Genomic DNA, 20619 nt, shown 5'->3' with positions numbered 1-20619 from the left:
TAAGGGTAGTCGGTTGCCACCAATCCAAATATGACCACTATAACAGGTGTTGAATTCGGAGCGACACTTCCAGATAGTGACTTCAGTTCACTTCACCATCTTGAAGAACAAATCGATTGTTTTGAAAAAAAAACCTATTTTTGGCCTCAAAGATATCAAAATTTTACGTTCGCATTGGTACTTGTGGCTCTTTTTCAGAAAGACCTTCAGAAGTTATTTCAACTAAAAAATATTGAATAAATAGGAAACAATAAAATGTCATGGAGATAATAAGAGTCAAGATCACTATCTCGATATCTTTTACAGTTTTACCAACAACACTAATTGTTCTGCATTTATTAGTGACCTTCAACTGACTAAAGTTAAATTCAAGGTCAAACTGTAGGTTGCTATCCGATTTCTCTTTTGAACCTAACAATTTTTGTAGAAGTTGTTTTTGGATTGGTGTTTCCCCTGACGAGATGTTTAGGTGAAAAATTTAAAATGGGGCAGACAGTTTATATTTATTTACCTTTACCATACGTACGAATATTTCTACAATACTATTAGATATTAATGTTAATCAACTTACCGACAGTAGTAAGTAATGTTATAGTGTACAAAAGTGCTCCCCCAAATGTCCAATGGGCGCCCGATGAATGGGGAAAATCGTCCTTCCCAGAGGACTCTATCACAGCCTTTTCAAACCTCTTCAGTTGCTCGGTCACTAACTTTGTCCAATTTTTCTCATAAAGGACATTAAGTCGCTCTGCAACAAAATAAAAGTTGATTTAGTTTTAATTTAACAAACTTACTTTTAATTTACTAAATTTAAAAGTTTATACACGGTGAATTTTTTTTTTGAAGTGAAACTTCGTTATAGACGCCTGAAAAGCGTTACGGCCACGTGGAGGGGGTAGACGTTATATCGCTTGGGGAGAAGTGGCAGCGGTGGAGGGAAAGAAAGGCTGGTGGCGGCGGTGAGGGGGCAACAGCTGTATTGGATGGATATAATGTGCAGCCGCGCGAAGAGCGGAAAGTCCGCTAGAGTCTCGGCGGCGTGTGCTGAGCTCAGCCGTAGTTTTCTCACCTCTTACGACAAGTGTTGACGGAAAAAAAATGCATTCATTAAAATGTACCTAACCGAACCAAATCATAATTTGCAGTAAACCTATGAAAACGAAATATGTGCTGGGGCAGTGTCTCCCCTCCCCCCTGTTTGCCGCTACTATCCGCTATCAAAAGTATAGGCCCGGTTACATCCTTATTAAAAGGACGGCATATTTCTAGTAGGATCTTGCTATCATTATAAACCTGCCTACGCTACACTAAAACCACATACGTACAACAGTTTTACCATATTATTGTTTTATATCTTCCATTATAAGCGTAGTCATCTTTAATAATTTTAATTAATAATAAAAACAATATTTTCAATGTTTATTATTTTTATTATTATCAATTATAAGCGTATTAATTCTTAATAATTTCAATTATTTATGTATTGTTGGGTAATAGTTTCAATTTTTACTGTCTTATTTATCAATATTAGGTATCAATTATATTAGAATATTATTCCTGATGCTCAGGCGAGAAGTTATGATTGCCTCGAGCGCTCAATGCCGAAGGAACCTTTTGATTAAACGTTTGCTACAAATTACTTTAATTACTAGTGCGTTTGATTTTTGCATTTATGTTTGACCGGTTAGAGTGGTTTTATTATCGTAAGAGAAAATTTGACAAATTTTACATTTACATTTATGGTGCAATTTTCATCGAATATAGTTTCCACATTATTGATCAATAAACGAAAATTTTTAAAATGAACTTTTGATGTAAGGACTTGAACCTACCTACAAGCATATAAGTACTTGCATGTTCCATGTATTTGCATTTTGCATGGTTTTCAATAGGGTTTCCACTTCATTTAGTTCGTTTAAATCGAAAGGATAAGATGGTGTCTACTGAATAGTAAACAGGACCTTACAAAGCAAATACATGAGTGTAAATATAGGTATATGTATACAAATAGCTATACGTTTATTACCCATAAATGCATAGATACATACATACGTACATACAGAGATATTGTATTTATGTATACTGGTTCTGTATGTGAGCAAAGGACGTTGAGATGTCGCATTTCCGTTTCAAAGATGATCGGTGAATATAAACGAGTGGTGAAGAAGATTGATGCTGACGTGGATACGACAAGTTTCATTTCGAAAAAAGAAGCTTAAAAATGGAACAAAGTTGTTCGTATTGTAACACATTGTGCATAGTCACCTGTACAATATTGTTTTCCTTACATGTGCCCATTGTTTGGAGATATTATACGGAGAAAACAAAATTTTAATGACAGTGCAAAAATTACAATTTTCGAATGTAATTGACTGAACTTGCCGTAGAAATAATAGAATTTATTAGATAACTTGTAATAATCTCAATTTTGACATGTTTCTTAAAAATTATTATAGAGATATGAAGTCGCTATAAATTATAAGGTTAAAATAAAATAATTCGAAGTGGTCTGTATTCTGTCGAAACTGCCAGACGCGGATCGCGATTTCGACCTTTTTGGATCTCATCAGCACGTCGCAGGCAGCTCCGACAGAACACAGACCAACTTTTACCTGCTGTCTTAACAGTGCGTTTTAGAATATACTACAAATGGTGCGGTAAACGCCATCTGTAGCACGATGCTACATTGAATACAGACCACTTCGAATTATTTTATTCGATTATGGTAACGTGCCTATCACGTTGAGGTTGGCTACGCCGGGATTCGTTTTCAGCAAGTAGATATCCATACATTTAAATGGACCTTGTTGGAGCATACGTAATCCTAAAATGTAGCATCGTACTACAGATGGCGTTTACCGCGCCATCTGTAGTATTTTCCAAAATTATAAGGTTGGTTAATATAGAGCACCTTCTCATGAAATCATTTGTTCTTTCGCTATCAATTGAATTGAACATTCACCAATCTTACATGACATAATAATATCAACTAATCTATGAAGATAGGCAAGTAGTTGGAGGCATCAGATCGATCTATCTCTAGCCTTAAAAATGGGAATAATGAACTATTTCTTCCACACTAATAGCATGATACCTTTATTAACAGGAAAACTGAACAAAATAGCGGTTTTAAGAACGACCTGGAATATTTCTTTGTATTGGTGGAGAGAATTCAGTTATGCAGTCGGCTCTCTGGGGATAAAGCACCTTGTCGAGGTCCGCTACATCATGATGAAACTACTCATGGATTTTTTTTTAATTTTTTGAAAAGAGAGTAAATATTTGTAAAATGCCATAATCAGTCTTAAGAGCTTCTACCTCCTGGAACAAGAAGTTATCGTAGACAAAAAGTCCTCTCAATTTCTGAAAGAACAAAAACATTTACTAGTAACATTACAGGTGATTCCCCCCTCAAAAAATTTAAAAGCTAGAGTGGAACGGACAGACTATATACTCAAAACAAGAGACTTGTATTCTGCCTGCCATGCAGTGAACATGTAAGGCCCTCTTCCCGAAATTATACGATCACCATCGCAGATAGCCACTAATCGTATGATAAAACAACAAGGTTTGCGCAATTGTAACTAAATGTACAACAGCACGTTAGAGAGCAAAACCTGAAGACAAATCGACGCTATTATTGTGGCCGAAAAACACAGAAGTCGGAACAAATCTCCACGGCCTCGATCCCGTTTCCCACAAGATTTAATTCAAGAGGTAGAGGGAATGAATCAGATGGACTCTGTTTCTATAATTGGAAATTCCTGGCCACAAGCTAGAATCTGTGAACCACCATGCACCGGAAATCAACAAGGAAACGGAACAGCTGGTCGTTAATGGTGACAAACGACGCTCAAAAGCTTAAACGTCGCTTCTTTGTAACTAAAAAACGACAAAGATTCAATTCCTAATAGAATCACTACTGTAATCATCATAAGGTCGTCAGTCCTAAGACTGGTTGGACACGCACCTCCATTCTTTCCTATCCAGAGCTAATCTTCGCTTTTTCCTAAATCTAGAACAACCCACATCCTTAATTATTTGCGAACAGTAATCTAATCTAGGTCTAACTCCTATTTCTGCCTCTAACATGTCTCTGACTAGCCCTTCATGCCTGAGAAGGTGTCCTACTAACCTATCTCGCCTATTTCTTATTGACTTCCATAGAGTCCTTTGCTCTCCTTTTCTTTCTAATATCTCTTCATTTCTGACCTTCCCTATCCACGGTATCCTCATTTTTCGCTAGTAACAGCACATTTCGAACGCGTCTAACCTTTTCTTTTCCGCCGCGCCCACTGTTTATGTTTTACACCTTTAACAACCTTTTTCGAATTTCTGAATTAACCATTCGCAAGCATAGAAGTGACTTCTTTTTATTAAAGGCGACCCGACCCTGCGCTATCCTCTGCTTTATATCCCTACTACTTCTTCCGTCCTGACTTATCTAACTTTCTAGATACCTAAAATCGTCCACTTCTTCTAATTTNTTTCTAAATTAACCGTTCGCGAGCATAGAAGTGACTTCTTTTTATTAAAGGCGACCCGACCCTGCGCTATCCTCTGCTTTATATCCCTACTACTTCTTCCGTCCTGACTTATCTAACTTTCTAGATACCTAAAATCGTCCACTTCTTCTAATTTTTCGTCTCCTATCTTTATATTCGCACTTTCCTTACTTTTTCTTCCCTTGCATACCAGTACTTATGTTTTACCTTTTTTTATTTTCAAACAGTACTGTTTTGTCAATACCGCATCCATTTGATTTAAAGTTATCTCTAACTCCTCCTTGATAGATGCTTATACTGCTATATCATCTGTTGTGATGCGAATCTAAAAATGTTGCAACTTACGATTAAACGTGTTTTTGTTCGTTAGAATTTATGTAAAATTTCCTACTTTAAACATATGTAATGGTTAGAGAACCGTTAATGGCTCTTGATGAAAGAGTCGGGAAAACTTCCGCCACCTTATATAATGATTATGAACGGTGGTTATGTTTATATTTCCTGTTGTTCTAAAAAGCGTACAAGAAGAGACGCTGGCTCAGTGCTACGGATGCTCGTTCTATTCTCGGTCGGGGTAGAACTTTTTTTCTTAATTTGTTTATGTTTTACTAACTTGTTTTGTGAAAGAATTGATCGTAATGTTACGGTAAGAATAAGGGTGGTGTGTATTTCCTTTTATTTGATGGTCATCCTATGACTTCTCTTTTTGTCAGCATTATAATATTGGAAGCATCCTCCTTGAAGAGAGTTATAAAGGGTGTTTCAAAAAGGACTTTACGCTTTGAAAAGTCATACAAATTTATTCAGGGATCCTACATAACTGATTGTAGTGCCATTTTGTAGAGGAAAACATCAAGTTTTGACCCGCATGGTTTGCTAGTACCTAATCGCAGGGTATCGAGCGCTAGCGGCAGTTGGGTTAAAGATGGCCGCTTTCGCTAGATTCTACCTGTGTGTTTTGGTTTGAAAAATCAAAGTTAGCGACAATAATTTTCCGTATCAAATACGCTAAAGATCCTTCTACTAGCTAGGCTTACAAAATGAGTGGCATAAATGTTTTGTGGACACAGGGTGCTCGGTAAGACATAACAAATCATCAGGTGGTAGAAGCACATCTGACGAAGTTTCAAGAACTTCGTCGCTCAACGCGATCGGTACGTCCTACAACTATTTGATGTGTTAAAAACACATTTGCATTTGAAACAGTGTATATTAATGATTGTATATCGAATCTGATAAGTCCTTTTTGAATTACCCAAAATTTAATCAGAGAAAACACATATGACGTCATAGACAATGAAGACAATTGTAATGAGACAAACGTCTTAATAAGTCGTATATTATGCTAGCTGGGAAACATCATTGCGTGACGTCACGAACATTTTATCGGCTCTTTCGTTTTTTAAATATAAATACCTTGTTATTTTCAATGTTCCATCGAAATTTTTCATTTCTTCTTAATTTATTAATACTTTTTAAATGAAAAGTCCGAACCTTCCAGATGAAAACTCTGATTTTTACTTAACAATTCACAAGCTTATTCAAGGTAGCTATTTTAATAAGTTCGGAAAAATGGCTGGTGAAATCATTGTGAAAAGTGATGATAATAACAATACATAAACTGACTATTTTTTAATTATTCCACACTCGACAATTGTTTCGTTCGAAAGGCATTACCAAGAGTAATGAATTACACAGGTCTGCGATAAAAAAGTTTTTTGTATAAATTTATCTTAAGCATGTAAATGTTGGTCTATAATTTGCAAATATAAACTTTGTTTTAACGTATCACGTCACATTTCTTTTTGTATGTAGATTAATATATGTGTATAGATATATATAGCTCTTTGAATCGGCAAATTTATTTGTTTTTTCACAAAATTCATTTTATAGCTTATATTTCTATTTAATACTCTCTGACTGAGCATTATATTGTCTTTTACTTTATTTTAGATAGTCTGAAAGTAACTATAGTCGTTTACACCGCCTGAAAAAAAAATAGTTTATAGCGCGCCATTATTGAGAGAGATATAATATTAACGTGTAATAAAAGATTGTGTTTCATTTATCTTTAACTATGGCTTCTCGGAGTTGTAAAAACAATTCAAATGTATTTTTTTACATTTGCGGACAATATACAATAGTTAAGCAAAGATTGAATATAACAGACTTTGTAAAAAATGCTTATTAAGCTTACTTCAGAATGAAGTTGTGTCACCAAGATAAACACTGGGTTACGATAAAATATGCCGGTTATGTGTTGAAGTGTTAAGACAGTGGACTTATGGTAAATCAAAATCATTGTTATTAGGTATTTCTGTCCAAATTAGAATGCAATTGGAAGTCGGAGTGAAAAATGTCATCAATACGAGTTTGAAAGAAGAAAGTATTGCTTCCACCACTTTACATTAAACTTGGTTTGATCAAACAGTTTGTAAAGGCATTTCGACTTGACCAACGGTGATTATTTCATGTTTAGATATCGAGGTCATGATTTATATAGGTTTTAAGCATATAAAAAAATCGTAAGGACACAAAAAATTACTTTTTAAGAAAAAAGTCAATTCAAAAATCACGTTTTTTTTGTTTATTTTCGATTTTTCCATGCTTTAATATTGTCGGAGGTATTTTTAACCAACACCATCGAAAAGAGCATCGTTAAAAACATAGAAACACTGGTTATCGAATATGTTTTCGTCGCACTCATTACGTGGCAAGGGTTCAAATGGAAATGTGTTCTCTTAGCATTTATGGGTTAATGTGACGTGGTATAAATCATATGAATATCGTTTTCTATTACTTTTAAGACAATTACGACAAATATTAACAATTTAAGAAAAAACTTTTCAAAACAAAAATTTCGCAGACCTGTGTTATTTATTATTTCACTTCGGCGGCAACATTTGTCGAGTTGTTTAATAATTAAAAATAGTGAAAAACATAGCCCAGTGTTTTATTGAGTTTTTATTGTTGTTATCATTTTATTTCAATGTGGCTGATATTGACAAAGTATTATTCTTAGCTTATATAGTTTACTTACTTATCTAGGGTTTTTAGGTTTGTTAAAAGGTCATAACCCGTAAATTTATACAATAAAGAAGAAATAATATTTCGTTCTCGAACTGTCACAATGTTGTTTTTGAAATGAAAAAAATGCGTACGTGATGTATATGCTACTGTGATTGCCGGAAGCATATCTTAAGATCTATTAGTGAATGTCGACAACTAGCAACTCTGTTGGTGAAAGTCTATTATTTATTCTTTCCGTGACGATTTCGGCCATACACCAGTGAATGTTGNTAATTAAAAAATAGTGAAAACTTAGACCAGTGTTTTATTGAGTCTACATATTGTTATTAGTAGCTATTTTAGTTAAATTTTGAAATATTTTTTAGTAGCTACATTATTATTGCTTTATGTTTTGACTCTACAAATAGACTTTGGTTTCCCGTTTAATGTTATATCATTGTGCATATAATAACATGTTTGATTTCAATACCATCACTATCTAATAGTAATCACAATTAATCAGAGATATTTAATTATGACATTACATCTATATTTATTGTGTCGATCATAAAAATGAGCCCCGTTCTTAACTATTCTTATAAAAGCCACCATTATAGCAGTAAAGGTTAAAATTTTTAGTTTTGCGTTGTAAAATAATTATGGAATTTCATTTAATATTTTTTGTTATTAGTGCAGTTTGGCTTATAAATTATACTGTTCACTCTGAATTAAGATTTTCGGTAAGATTGTGCTTCTTATTTACTGGTAAATGTATATAATTTTGCAATAAAGTTTTGTCCATAACCATATGTTACTTTTTAAACAATGCTTACTAATTTTGAAAATAGTATATATTGTAATTTTAAAAAGTACGTTGTTTGATGTGCACTATTATACTATTGAAATAGAGACGAAGGAAAATAATTAAAAAATGGTTTAAAATTAAGTATACACCTACCTGTATGAAATACGTACATATCTAAGTACCTCAAAATTATAGAATTGAAATATAACGATAGCTGAACTTAATGATGTACAGAATTTGTAAATTTCTTTTTAGGGGTTGCAGTTAAAAGGCCAATGTGCAGAATATCCAGATGCAGCGATGAAATTATTCTATAACAACCTTAAACTTATAAATGAAGAAGTATTTTTAAACACCACCATAACCGTCGATAAGGATTTGTTTAGTCGAAACCTAACAGCAAGTATCTAATAATTAAAAAAATTAATTGTTTTGTGGTTTAATGTATACTTATGTACCATTTTAATAAGCGTCGTATACGTCTAAGAAACCGATCCTTTTCCACAGAAAAAACGAGGGGATAATATTTTGGGTAGATTTAATTAAATACGTAGCGGATGTAGTAGTGAGTAGTGTTGCCCAAATTCAGTCTTGGTCTTGCAGTCTTGGTCTTGTTCTTGCGTTTTTGCAAGACCAAGACCAAGAACAAGACCGCGTATTTTTAGCAAGACCAAGACCAAGACTGACCGTGCAAGACTTGAGCAAGAACAAGACATAGCCTGCAAGACTCTTGCGTCTTGCAGCTAGGACTTAGCGCTATTTCACTGAGTAGTTAGGTGTAACAGTTCGGTGTATAGGTAGGTACGCTTAGGAATTCTATGAGACGCAAAAAACTGTATCAAAGAATATGAAAAACTGGACCTATGCGCATTACGACTAATACCATAAACATAGCGAATAAAAAAATTATTAAAATCAAACTGAGTGCATGCATAGTTATGTTTTAACCATCGGCACTTTGATAATGCGGCATCAAAGGTTTTGTACTTACTTCTCAAAGAAATTTGCCGCTTTTCGGAAGTACATGGTTATGATACACGCGCCGGCGGCTTCTTTTGAAATCTAAAACAATCGTTGCCGCCACGCCGAAATCATAACATTTGACACTATTTGATTGCCGCCATAGGGTGTAGGTATACTCATGCAAAATAATTTCGAATTTTTTTACACGCTTTATATTATTGTTTGATTTGCGGCGGCATCCTTATCATAGAGCCGGCACGTGGCGAGGCGGCGCGGTAGAAAGCAAGGATCATAAATGTTTATTAAGAAACAGTTACTTCCATGGAAAACGACATATAGGTCAGTTGATTTTTCGAATTTCTTATCAAATCTTCAGTTATTTATTAATCTGCTTGATCTTTACTATGGCTATATTCATTCAAGCTCACAATGTTCCAATTCTAATACGTTTTTCTAGGATTTAAAGTAAACTTTAATAAATAGTAATAGACTAATAGGTAATTGCAAGACTTGCAAGACTCTTGCTGCAAGACCAAGACCAAGACCAAGACTGGGAGCGCAAGACCAAGACCAAGACCAAGACTGGGAGCGCAAGACCAAGACCAAGACCAAGACCAGGTGTATTGGCGCAAGACCAAGACCAAGACTGGCTAAGTCTCGTCTTGTTCTTGCGTTTGGGCAACACTAGTAGTGAGTATAAAAAAATTGATGGTGGTACCTACCATTCACCCAAAACTCATCATCATAAGGTCGTCAGTCCTAAGATTGGTTGGACAAGTACCTCCGCTCATTCCTATCCTGAGCTAATCTTCGTATTTCCCTAAAACTAGAATATCCAACATCCTTAACTATTTCCGAAAACAAATCTAATCTAGGTCTACTTCTACCCCTTCTAACTTCCGTTTCTACCTCTAGGATATCTCTGACTGGACCTTCATGCCTGAGAAGGTGTTTTACTAATCTATCTCGCCTATTTCTTATTGACTTCCATAGATTCCTCTGTTTCCTTACTCTTTCTAATACCTCCTTATTTCTAATCTTCTGTATCGGTATGCTCATCATTCGCCTGTAACACCACATCTCGAACACTTTTAACCTTTTTTTTCCGCAGCGCCTACTGTCCGTGTTTCGCACCCGTACAGCGCCGCGTTCCAAACATACTCCTATAACAACCTTTTTCGAAATTCTGAATTAATCGTTCGCGAGCATAGTGACTTCTTTTTACTGAAGGCGACTCCTCTGCTTTATATCCCTACTACACCTTCCGTCCTGACTTATCTGACTTCCTAGATACCTAAAATCGGCAACTTTTTTTAATTTTTCGTTCCCTATTTTTATATTCGCTCTTTACCTACTTTTTCTTCTTACAATCACAAAAAAAATAATTAGGGTTATAAGTAATTATTATAGTTACTCACTTTAAGTGTTATCTATACAGCAGGGCGAAAATCTGCTATAGACGTCTCACTTGGACTTCACCCTTTATTGGAAATTATTCGAAACCTTTATGTCAGATTCCGTTGCAGTTGTGGATATATTTTTGTTTCGGATACATGATAGTTTTGGTTACGGTTATGGAACTCCATGACATACCTAGTTAATAAAACGGATCGTAGAATTTATAATATTGTGTTTATACTATCTTACAATGTTTATTTTAAATTTCAGATGACAATTAATGTGAAAAGGTGTGTTATAAGAGAAAATCCCGCAACATGTGAAGAATTTCATACATTCAAAATTTCTCGTTTCTGCGATGTAATACACAACACACAAAAATTTCTTCTTTTTCAACCCACTGTTCCTCCTCTCTCCTGCCCGTTTAAAAAGGTACTTCAAATGCTTACAAATATATCCATAAAATACATGCCTATACTGCTTGATTGTTGATTTTTTAACTTCGAATGTTTATAAACAGATAAGTGACGTTAAGAGAACTACATTCTAGAGCAGAGTCGGACAAACTCTGCTCTTTTGACTCCCAAGTGCTCCTCAGGTATAGCCAAGGAGCTCCTCATTGATCCTGCGAGTGCGAGTGAGATGATTCTTTCATTTTCTTGTCCCTTCCATTTCGCAGGTGAGTCCCCTCTTCTATAGCCAAACCCAATAGTATTGCGAACGTAGTATCGAAAATTTTCGTAGGTATTATTTAAGTTCTAGAGCAAAGCCGGGCAAACTTTAACTTCGTAGGAGTCGCTACCTGAGGTTATTTTGAGTCACTCCATACCCTTCAATGAGTACGAGAGAGTAAGCAGTAATGACCCATATTGCTTTCTCTTTTTCTTCTCCCTTCCACTCCCATATCAAGCCCCTTCATCCCGTAGACGAGCGAAGCCTCTCTCACAACTTAAATAATACTTACGAAAATTTTCGTTACTACGTTCGCAATGCTATTGGGTTCGGCTATGGAACAGGGGACTCACCTACGAAATGGAAGGGATAAGAAAAGGAAAGAATCATCTCACTCGCACTCGCAGGATCAATGAGGAGCACTCGGGAGTCAAAAGAGCCGAGTTTGCCCGGCTCTGTTCTAGAGCACATTAGAGGGGTTTCAATAACATATTTTATAATAAATGTTTATCTACTACCAAATAAAGTAGTAAAATACAAAATTGCTCCTTAAAATATTTAAAAGTCTAAGGGAGTTAACAGAATAAAGAATGAAGTTGATGCATTTTAATGAAACTTGGTTTACTATTAGAATTTACAAGTCTNAAATTATACGGCTTAAATGTCAAGTTGGGTGCAAAAGAATACAATTAAATCTTCTGTCGGGAAAAAACGAAATGACTTTCCGAAAACAACCCTATATTATTATTTCAAATTAAATTAATCCCATATAATGCACTGACTACGTATGTAATAATTTAATGTTTTTTTTTAAAGCAGTTTTAAAGCACTGCCTCTGTTGTTCTGTTTACATTTTGTTATCATGAATAACCATCTAGTCGAATCAGCTAATTATAATTTATTACATCTACAATGTCATGTATTGTAGATGAATTGCGGTATTCAGCGGAAATAATAATTACCAATGCAATTGCCATGAGTCTACAAAATTTCTCGTACACTAATGTACATATACGATTTATAACCCCCTATGAATTATGAGGATACGTATGCATTAATTTTTTATTGCATCCGATCAAGATATTTAGACATCTAATTAATTATAAGATACTTCTGTGTTTTTATATGGTATTTATTGCAAAATAATTTTTGTACGTAAGTATTTCCTTAATTTTCGTTTTAAAATACAAAATTGCTCCTTAAAATATTTAAAAGTCTAAGGGAGTTAACAGAATAAAGAATGAAGTTGATGCATTTTAATGAAATTTGGTTTACTATTAGAATTTACAAGTCTAAAAATTTTATCAAAAAAATAAAAATAAAAAGTTATGGGAAATTTTTGATCGAATTTACTATGACCTGTTTGGTACCACTGGCCCGAATGTGACGATTCATGATAGTTAGACATAATACATATTTACGTTGTATTTTCTTCTTGACCGACTTTAATAGTATAAATGTTAACAGAAGCAGTCGTATTAAAGGGTATAGGTACCTTTCGCCTATTACAATATAAAAGCGAATAAATGCAATGTAGCGATAACGAATAAAGCAATATGTGCAGTGATAATGAACAAATCATTCACGTGCGCACAGATTCCAAAGATTCATACCCTAGTAGTTTTTACACTATAAAATCAACATAAATAAATACGTGAATATTATGTTCCTCATTCTGTATGTAGGATTTTCCTTTGTTTTTGTTTTAAATGCGTCTGTTTATAGTCAAGTGGAGATGAGAGCTTTTTCCGCGAACTATAGAATGCAGAGCATCGTTAAAAATGTAATCAAAAATGAACGAGAGGTTTCACTTACCCCTTCTCAAATTAAATTTGAAGGTATTACAGTTTTAATCGTTCACAACGCTTTTTAATATTCTGAGTGAAATCTTATAGCAGGACATTCGGAATGAAAATGAATGTGATTAATTGTCACTTTATTAGTCTTGAGGCAGTTGGCTGAGTTGTTTTTACCGATTATCCGATATGTTAATGACGACAATTAATTAATTTTTATTTTTAGGGGACTTACAGGCAAACTAATATACATTACGACGTGTCAAGTCTTTTGCTTTTTCCAACAAGTACGTATTTTTGGAAGTTTGACGCTCTTTTACGAGAAGACGATACAAATGAAGTTATCTTATGTGCTAGACACGAAGTACTTGTGATTAATAAAATTGGAAGAAGAACGGGCAGAAAAAATTCATTTGTTTACTAAACTTTACACTTAAAAAATACTTTACATTTTGAAAATGGTGCTTTTAATAATTTATATTTTGATTTATCTTCGACTTAATGAATAAAATACTTAAATCCATTTAATCGACCACCAATAATGTTGGTTTTGGTGAATAGGGATTATCTACTATTTCTTTGAAATATAAACGTGAAATATGAAACGATTTTTTATTTTAAATATTAAATGCCAAGCTGCTTCAAATAAATCCTATTTCTGTTGGTGAAGTATTTGGTTTGGTAAGTTGGCTCTATTTCTAACACACCCGAACAAATATTGGTCACGTTTGAATCCACTTATTTTTGTTACTGAGATATTTAACATGGATTTTCAAAGAAATTAGATTATGTTATAGATACATGACGCTTTGTTTATTTCACCCGCTTTGTGTAGAAAATCTTTGGATTTTTACCTTTTTATCGAATATAAATCGTGGTTGGAACCTTTGGAGGTTTAGATAAGTATTAAGGCAATTCCTATAGGGTTGTTCGGAAAGTCATTTCCTTTNAGAAATAGATCTTAAACTACTGGAGAAACCCACCACTAAAAAGGAATGCCCCTTATAGGTCGGGATTCATCACACACGGGAGGTAAATTACAACGCTAGATTGTATTGAAAGTCGTTAATTTTTCTTTTAACTTAAAATTAGCTGGCTCTAATGCTATACATTGTCGTTAATATTTCATAAATACAAGCGGTTGATAATGCGTCTACAATGTGACAGTGGAGTCGATAAAAGCTAGCGAAGGTACCTACCCAACATGCAGCTTACCAACAAACAATTCCGTTTAAAATTCTGCTTTTCAGAAAGATGGTAAATAAAATTTAGTTAAGTTCCGATAAGCTTCCGTTATAAAAACGCGGGATCAGATGCAGAGAAGCATGCGGAACTTCCGCAATTGCAAGAGCGGAAGCATATGTTTGTTGCAACACTAGTCATCTGAACCAAAAATATCCGAAGCTTCATTAAACGAATTATTTCAAAAATAAAATTATCTCATGCCTAAAACTAAAATTGTGGGTTTTTATCCATAAAACAAAATAATCCTTCGGCTCTTTTTTGTAAAAATTATTATGAAGAGATGAGAGTCCTGATGGAAACAGCAGAATCAACTTGGAGCCTAAATTTATAACCATTATTAAAAGTAAATCTTATCAGGACTGATGGACCACTTGACGTTGAGTTTGATTTATTACTTTACACCCCCGAGCTAATATAATATGCAATTAAGGTCCATACGCAACCGCAGGTGTAGAACATTAACACGATACGAAACCCTTGAGTTTATTATTTTATTTTGCTTTTCGCTCATCAGTTTCATCGAAATTCTAGCACGTAAATTATTTACAAAATTCACATGAGGTTTTTGACGGCTTCATTAGTAATTCGCAATAACATTTACCTATATACTATCGGAGTGTTTTACTACTATTAATAACATTACAATTCGTGGCTGGTATACAGGATGTTTCTGAAATAAGTAGCAAGCTTGAAGGAAGTGACAGGACATGCACTATAAAACAAGAAAATTAAGTAAATGTTTGTATGGCCGAGAGTGGCGTTCGGAGAAAACGTAGTTCAAAATACAAATGTAATTCCACCCCTGGAAAGAAATGCGACAACGCAACGCCGTATTCAATCAGCTGGTAATTAGCAACATCTGTATTGTACTTCTTCTGTATTTTTGTACTCACGGATTGTTTGTTACCTGTTTGTTAGATTAGATTGTGATTGATGATTTTTATACCACAACCAACTTATAGTAGTCTTTTGTTCTTTTAATGTCGTAGACTTGTATGTGCGTAGTCAGTGGAATTAGCAGTAGGTCAGTGTATCACTGTCATGGGTCAGTGTAGAATAGTAGTTGTTACATTGACATTTTGTACGACAGATGTTAATGCAACGGTCGAATTGTACAGTCATCGATATCCACAGGGAAGAATTCCTTATAGGCAAATTGTCTTAAATGTTGTTCAGAAAATAATAGAAACCGGCAATAATTTTGATAGACGCATGGAAGCGTGTCTATTGGCATGGGGTTCGAATTTCCAATAATATTTGTAGTATATGTGAGGTTTGACTGTTATTATATAATTAATTTTTTTAAGGAAGGATACACACACATTGTCACCTCAATAATAGTTTAGAAATATAATAAAATTACATTTACCTATATAAAGGATATTAATTTATCTATTGATGTTTACGTAACGTTAATATATTCTTTATTTTATGTGATTAATACCATGCAATTAATTCATGCATTAATTTTTATCGTAATGGACGTCTAAACAATATTATGTGTAGTAACGTAGTACTAAGCTGTTTAATATTTAGGTATTTTATTAAAGGTTCCACAACTGTCACTATCACTGTCACAGAAAAAAAGTGCAAAAAAGGTAATAATAATTTAATAATAAATAAAGAACCAGAGCCAATGGGGTCAATGTTTTTATTTATTGTTATCAACCCAACGTTTCGCCTCTAGGTATGGAGGCTTTTTCGAAGGCAGGATTCCAGGTAGTACAGAACAGTTTAGCATATATGATTATTTATTTATAATTTAATCTAAGGGAATAAATTGGAATGATTTAAAAGTCATCATTATCATCATCGTCAGAAGGTCGTTAGTCTTACGACTAGTTGGACACGCATCTCCACATTTTGCGCTAATATTCACATTTCTCTAAAACTAGAACATCTCACATCCTTAACTAAAAAAAAACTACCTAATAAAAATCGGTAATTAAGATTTTGTTGGTATGACCTAAGTATACCTTACTTGTATTATTAGTTGACGAAATAAAGCACTAAAATAGGCCAAACTTTCGAATTTTTGCGCAGTATATCAGATTGAGATGCGGTTTTCCACATTCAATTCATGCGACCGTCTGCAGACTTTGTGAACATGAGAGATTAATTCATAATTACTTTTCAAAGTTGTTACAAAAAAAATTTGCAACTCGGTCAATAATTATACAAATCAGTCCAATTGTTGTGTCCCCGATAAATATATATTTATACGCGGGAACTTTAAATTAGGGTTCCTTGGAAGTCAAAATCAAACTTTCGGCAACGATAAGTCCTTAATTATACTTTATTAAAATTAACAATACACTACTTATTTACTAATGAACTTTAACTATAATTATGGAACGAGACAGTGACGATTTAGAAACGATTTTAGATGAGTGCTTAGATGTTCTTCCCTGCTTTCTCTTTTCCAGAGGTTTATATACCCTCGGCTGGCTTGGGGTGAATTCAAAGAATTTACTAAAAAGCTGTCCTCGAGTCAAATTCGAGGACGTAGCCATAAATATTCGGTTAACAGCAGATTTGTACTTTCTTAGACGATTTGCTTGATTCTAAGAAGGTTGGTGAAAGCTAGGTAGGTAAAAGTGTATACCTAGTACTGCCTGTCCATAACACAATTTTGTTACACGAGGATTTTGTCTCTAGGAGTTTTGTGTTAAATTCATTAAAAATCAATGAAAATTAGTTATCCTGTACCCAGTAAAATTATTATCCGGTTCATTTCTAATTTAAATGTTTCTGGATTGTAATGGAATTTTTTTTTGAATATGAATTTAAGAACGCTTCTATTTAAAATTAGTAAATTGTTTCGTTCAGTAACAATTTAAATAGATGCTTATCTATCTCCACAATTTAAATGTAGCAATTATTGTCGCTAAATATTTTTTTGCATGCTGGAGAAGAGATGTTATCGTTGAATAATTTTACTCTCATTAAACAAAAAAAAAATTTAGCCCTAAATAGTTTTGATAATATGAAAGTATATTATTTTCGTAAAACTATTGAAAGAACATGTCTCCTGTTCTGCTGACAGTCTTTTGTTTCACTATTGTTGCTTACATGCTAGTGGATGGAGGGATAAACAATGTTGAATTTAATTTGGGAAGAAGGGTGAGTAACGATTGAATTACAAATCAAATTAGATTGTTTCCTGGACGTGGTAGATATTATCTGAATAAATATTACATAGGACAAAGAAAAACCACACAAGAATGGAAGAAATAACATACATAAGATTGACATTCGGTTTAAATTTAATTGTGATATTACCAGCAGAGGTGCAAATTGGTATTATATTCAAATTTTTGGTATAAAATTACACAAAAATGTACATATTTTGAAGAAAAAGCTTACATTATTATTTTATGTGAATATAAAACCTTTTCTTTTCAGAGTTCAGCCAAGGTGGATAAAATGTCTAATACATGTCCGAATATGCGAAAAAAATTAGCATGGGACATAATATACGACAACATCACCTCAGTTGGACATTTTGTGGTTGCAAATGTCACCATGATAGTTAGAAGAACCGTGACTCACAAAATAGGGGTAATGTATTTTGTGCTATAGTTAACACAAAAAGTTAATAGTGGGGCTCAAGTATTCTGTCGAAACTGGATCTCATCAGCGCATCGTAGACAGCTGTGACAAAATACAGATCCGCTCTACCTGCTGCCTTAAGACAGCGTTTTATAAATTACTATTAACAGCGTGGTAAGCGCCATCTGTAGAGTATTGCTACATTTAGTGGAATTCAAAAATGTTCAACAAGGTCAATAAGGATATCGACTTAATCGTACGTGGTAGGCTCGTAATCAAACAGAATATAAAATTCATGGTGGTCTAATTCCAGTAAATGTAGCGATATACTATAGATGACGTTTACCACGCTGTTTCTAATAATTCATTAAACGCTGACTTAAGGCAACAAGGTAGAGTGGGCCCGTGTTCTGTGACTGCAACCAGATTCGCAACAAATCTTGGGGCTTCGGTGCCAGGTCGTTTTAGAAGGCCTTCTCACTTTCTCTCCTGAGCTGCTCACTTTTGTTCAATTCTAGTTTCTATTTTTAGACTACCCACCCTATTCTTTGAGGTGGGACACCGATATTGACCCACACGATTCCTCCCCCCAACATCTCCTCTCCACTCATACTTCTCCCCTTCCCTTGGGATTTATGAAAAATTACTACAACGTTGTAGAGGTCTTTTGTAGAAAATGGAACTCAAATTTGTAGTAAGATTAACTAACGGTAAACTTGAATTTGACTATAAAATTGTAGTGGTAAATTGTAGGAGAAATATCGACAGGGGTAAAGACAAATTCCTTACAATTTGAATGAAATATTTACGACAACAACTTCGTGAATTTCATTACAAATTGTAGTAAATAGTTAAATAAATTTTGTAGAAAATATAAAGAAAAAATGTAGCAATTTTTATTCAATACTTATTTGCATTTCAATTTTCTGTGCTGCCTCACATACGAATGCATACCCACAACACTATATTATATAATTCTTTCTTAATAGTTGTAAACAAATATGCTACAATTTTGTATATGTTTTTTAATTGTTGTATAGATGAGATATGCTGCAACGAAAAGTAATTTTTAAGAGGAATTTGCAGTACATATTCTTNATTTGCACTACATATTCTTCAATGTTGTAGTAGAGAGACACAAACAGTTTGTAGGAAAAAAAGTAATTACAATATTAAATTAATTTTCACTACAACTTGTTTCTGTCCCTATTTGTGCAACCTTCTGGTTGATCTCCCTACTCGAGGAGGGGTTTTGGTCGGCAGTACCACCCTTCAAGGGGTGATTTTCAAAGATTTCCCTTTCTCGAGGAAAACTAAATAAAATATTTTTAAAGTAAAAAATTAATTTCCACTTTTTTCCGATGTTTTCATATCGGATCCTAACCCTAGTTTCCGTGTATGTCATCTTTTTATACCATTTATTTAAATATGTTGAAGTTTACTGATTTTTTCCCGAAACTTTCGTAACTTTCGTTTTGTCGTAACAATGTTGTTCGATGGTATCGATTGCCTTAGCAGTGTTATATGCATAATTGAGAGTATTTATTATTAATCTTGAAGTACATAATTGAATAATATTATTAATATGAAAACAAACTAAAAAGGAAACCAACAATTTGAAATTAAATGTAAAATGTGTTTTATTTATGATTAGATGAGAATGACTCTCAAAAAGTGCAAATTTGAAGATAATCTAGACACCTGTGAAACATTGACCCCTTTTCAAATGGATACATGGTGTGAGGCAGCAGAAGGTGCTAAAGTTCATCCGTTTTTTAAAAATTTCTTCTCGTCTCTCCATCCACCTATGGTTTGTCCAGTACAGAAGGTAAAAAGGAATAAAACACAATCAGAGTTAGTTTATCAATATTGTTATTTCTTTAACGGTTTACGTATTTCGCCAGATATATTTTGGAAATTATATTTTCTATGCAGCTAATGTAACTTTTTTTTTGTAGGGTATTTACAGAGCTATCAATTTAACCCAAGATATTTATCCGTTGGTAATGTTTGAAAGCGAGTCGTATTTTTGGGTTCACCGATATGAAACATTCGATATTGAAACTGGAGAAATACTTCTTTGTACAACAGCACAATCGTCAATTACTAGAAGAGTTTAGCTTTTTCTATCAACATTTAAAGAGCCTATTATAAATATGAAAGATACAGATCTAGGCTACGTGTTGATCAAAGTGAGGAATTTCCTACATTTATTATCCTTGTTTTCATCACTGTACTGCGTTTTTGAAATAAAGTTAAGAAAAATGCAGTAGTTATTTCGAACATTACGCCATAAATGACATTGACCAAAAGCGTGTTGGACACGCAACAACTTTCCGGAAAAAATAAAAGGGGTGTAGAGAGATGTAATCAGATTTTTGTAGATCTGTAATTTAAGAAAGAAACGTATCCATGGTAGAATTATGAGAGGGGTTGAAGGACTGTGGTCTACACAAACTGTTAAGGTTAGACGTTTTTTCTCTTCAGTCTCGGCAACGACTAAGTCGCTGGACCTAGCAGTTTAAATAGACCACCACCCTTTAATGTGAAAAAAAAAACTTTTGGGTGTTTCATTCCCACCAGCCAGTAATGCTGAGAGAGTGAAAGGTTATCTGTGGAATATTACTGCCTCAGCATTTGCCTAGGTGATCCAAGGAAACCACAGAAAAACTTG

At 33.9% G+C, this 20619-nt stretch overlaps 1 protein-coding gene across 2 annotated transcripts in view; it reads right to left on the bottom strand.

Moving 5' to 3' along the window:
* The window catches only part of LOC108734605, a 371439-nt gene that overhangs the window by 6476 nt on the left and 344344 nt on the right, over window positions 1-20619 (bottom strand). For both annotated transcript variants that reach the window (XM_018466232.1, XM_018466233.1), the window contains exon 3: window positions 572-748. In XM_018466232.1, the coding sequence (XP_018321734.1) occupies window positions 572-748 (177 nt within the window). The remainder of the gene's footprint in view (window positions 1-571; window positions 749-20619) is intronic.

This window comes from Agrilus planipennis, unplaced genomic scaffold, assembly GCF_000699045.2.
Source record: "Agrilus planipennis isolate EAB-ADULT unplaced genomic scaffold, Apla_2.0 scaffold89, whole genome shotgun sequence".
Lineage (NCBI taxonomy): Eukaryota > Metazoa > Arthropoda > Insecta > Coleoptera > Buprestidae > Agrilus > Agrilus planipennis.
The sequence above is the reverse complement of the archived record's forward strand: the minus strand, read 5'-3'. Positions and strand labels throughout refer to the sequence as shown.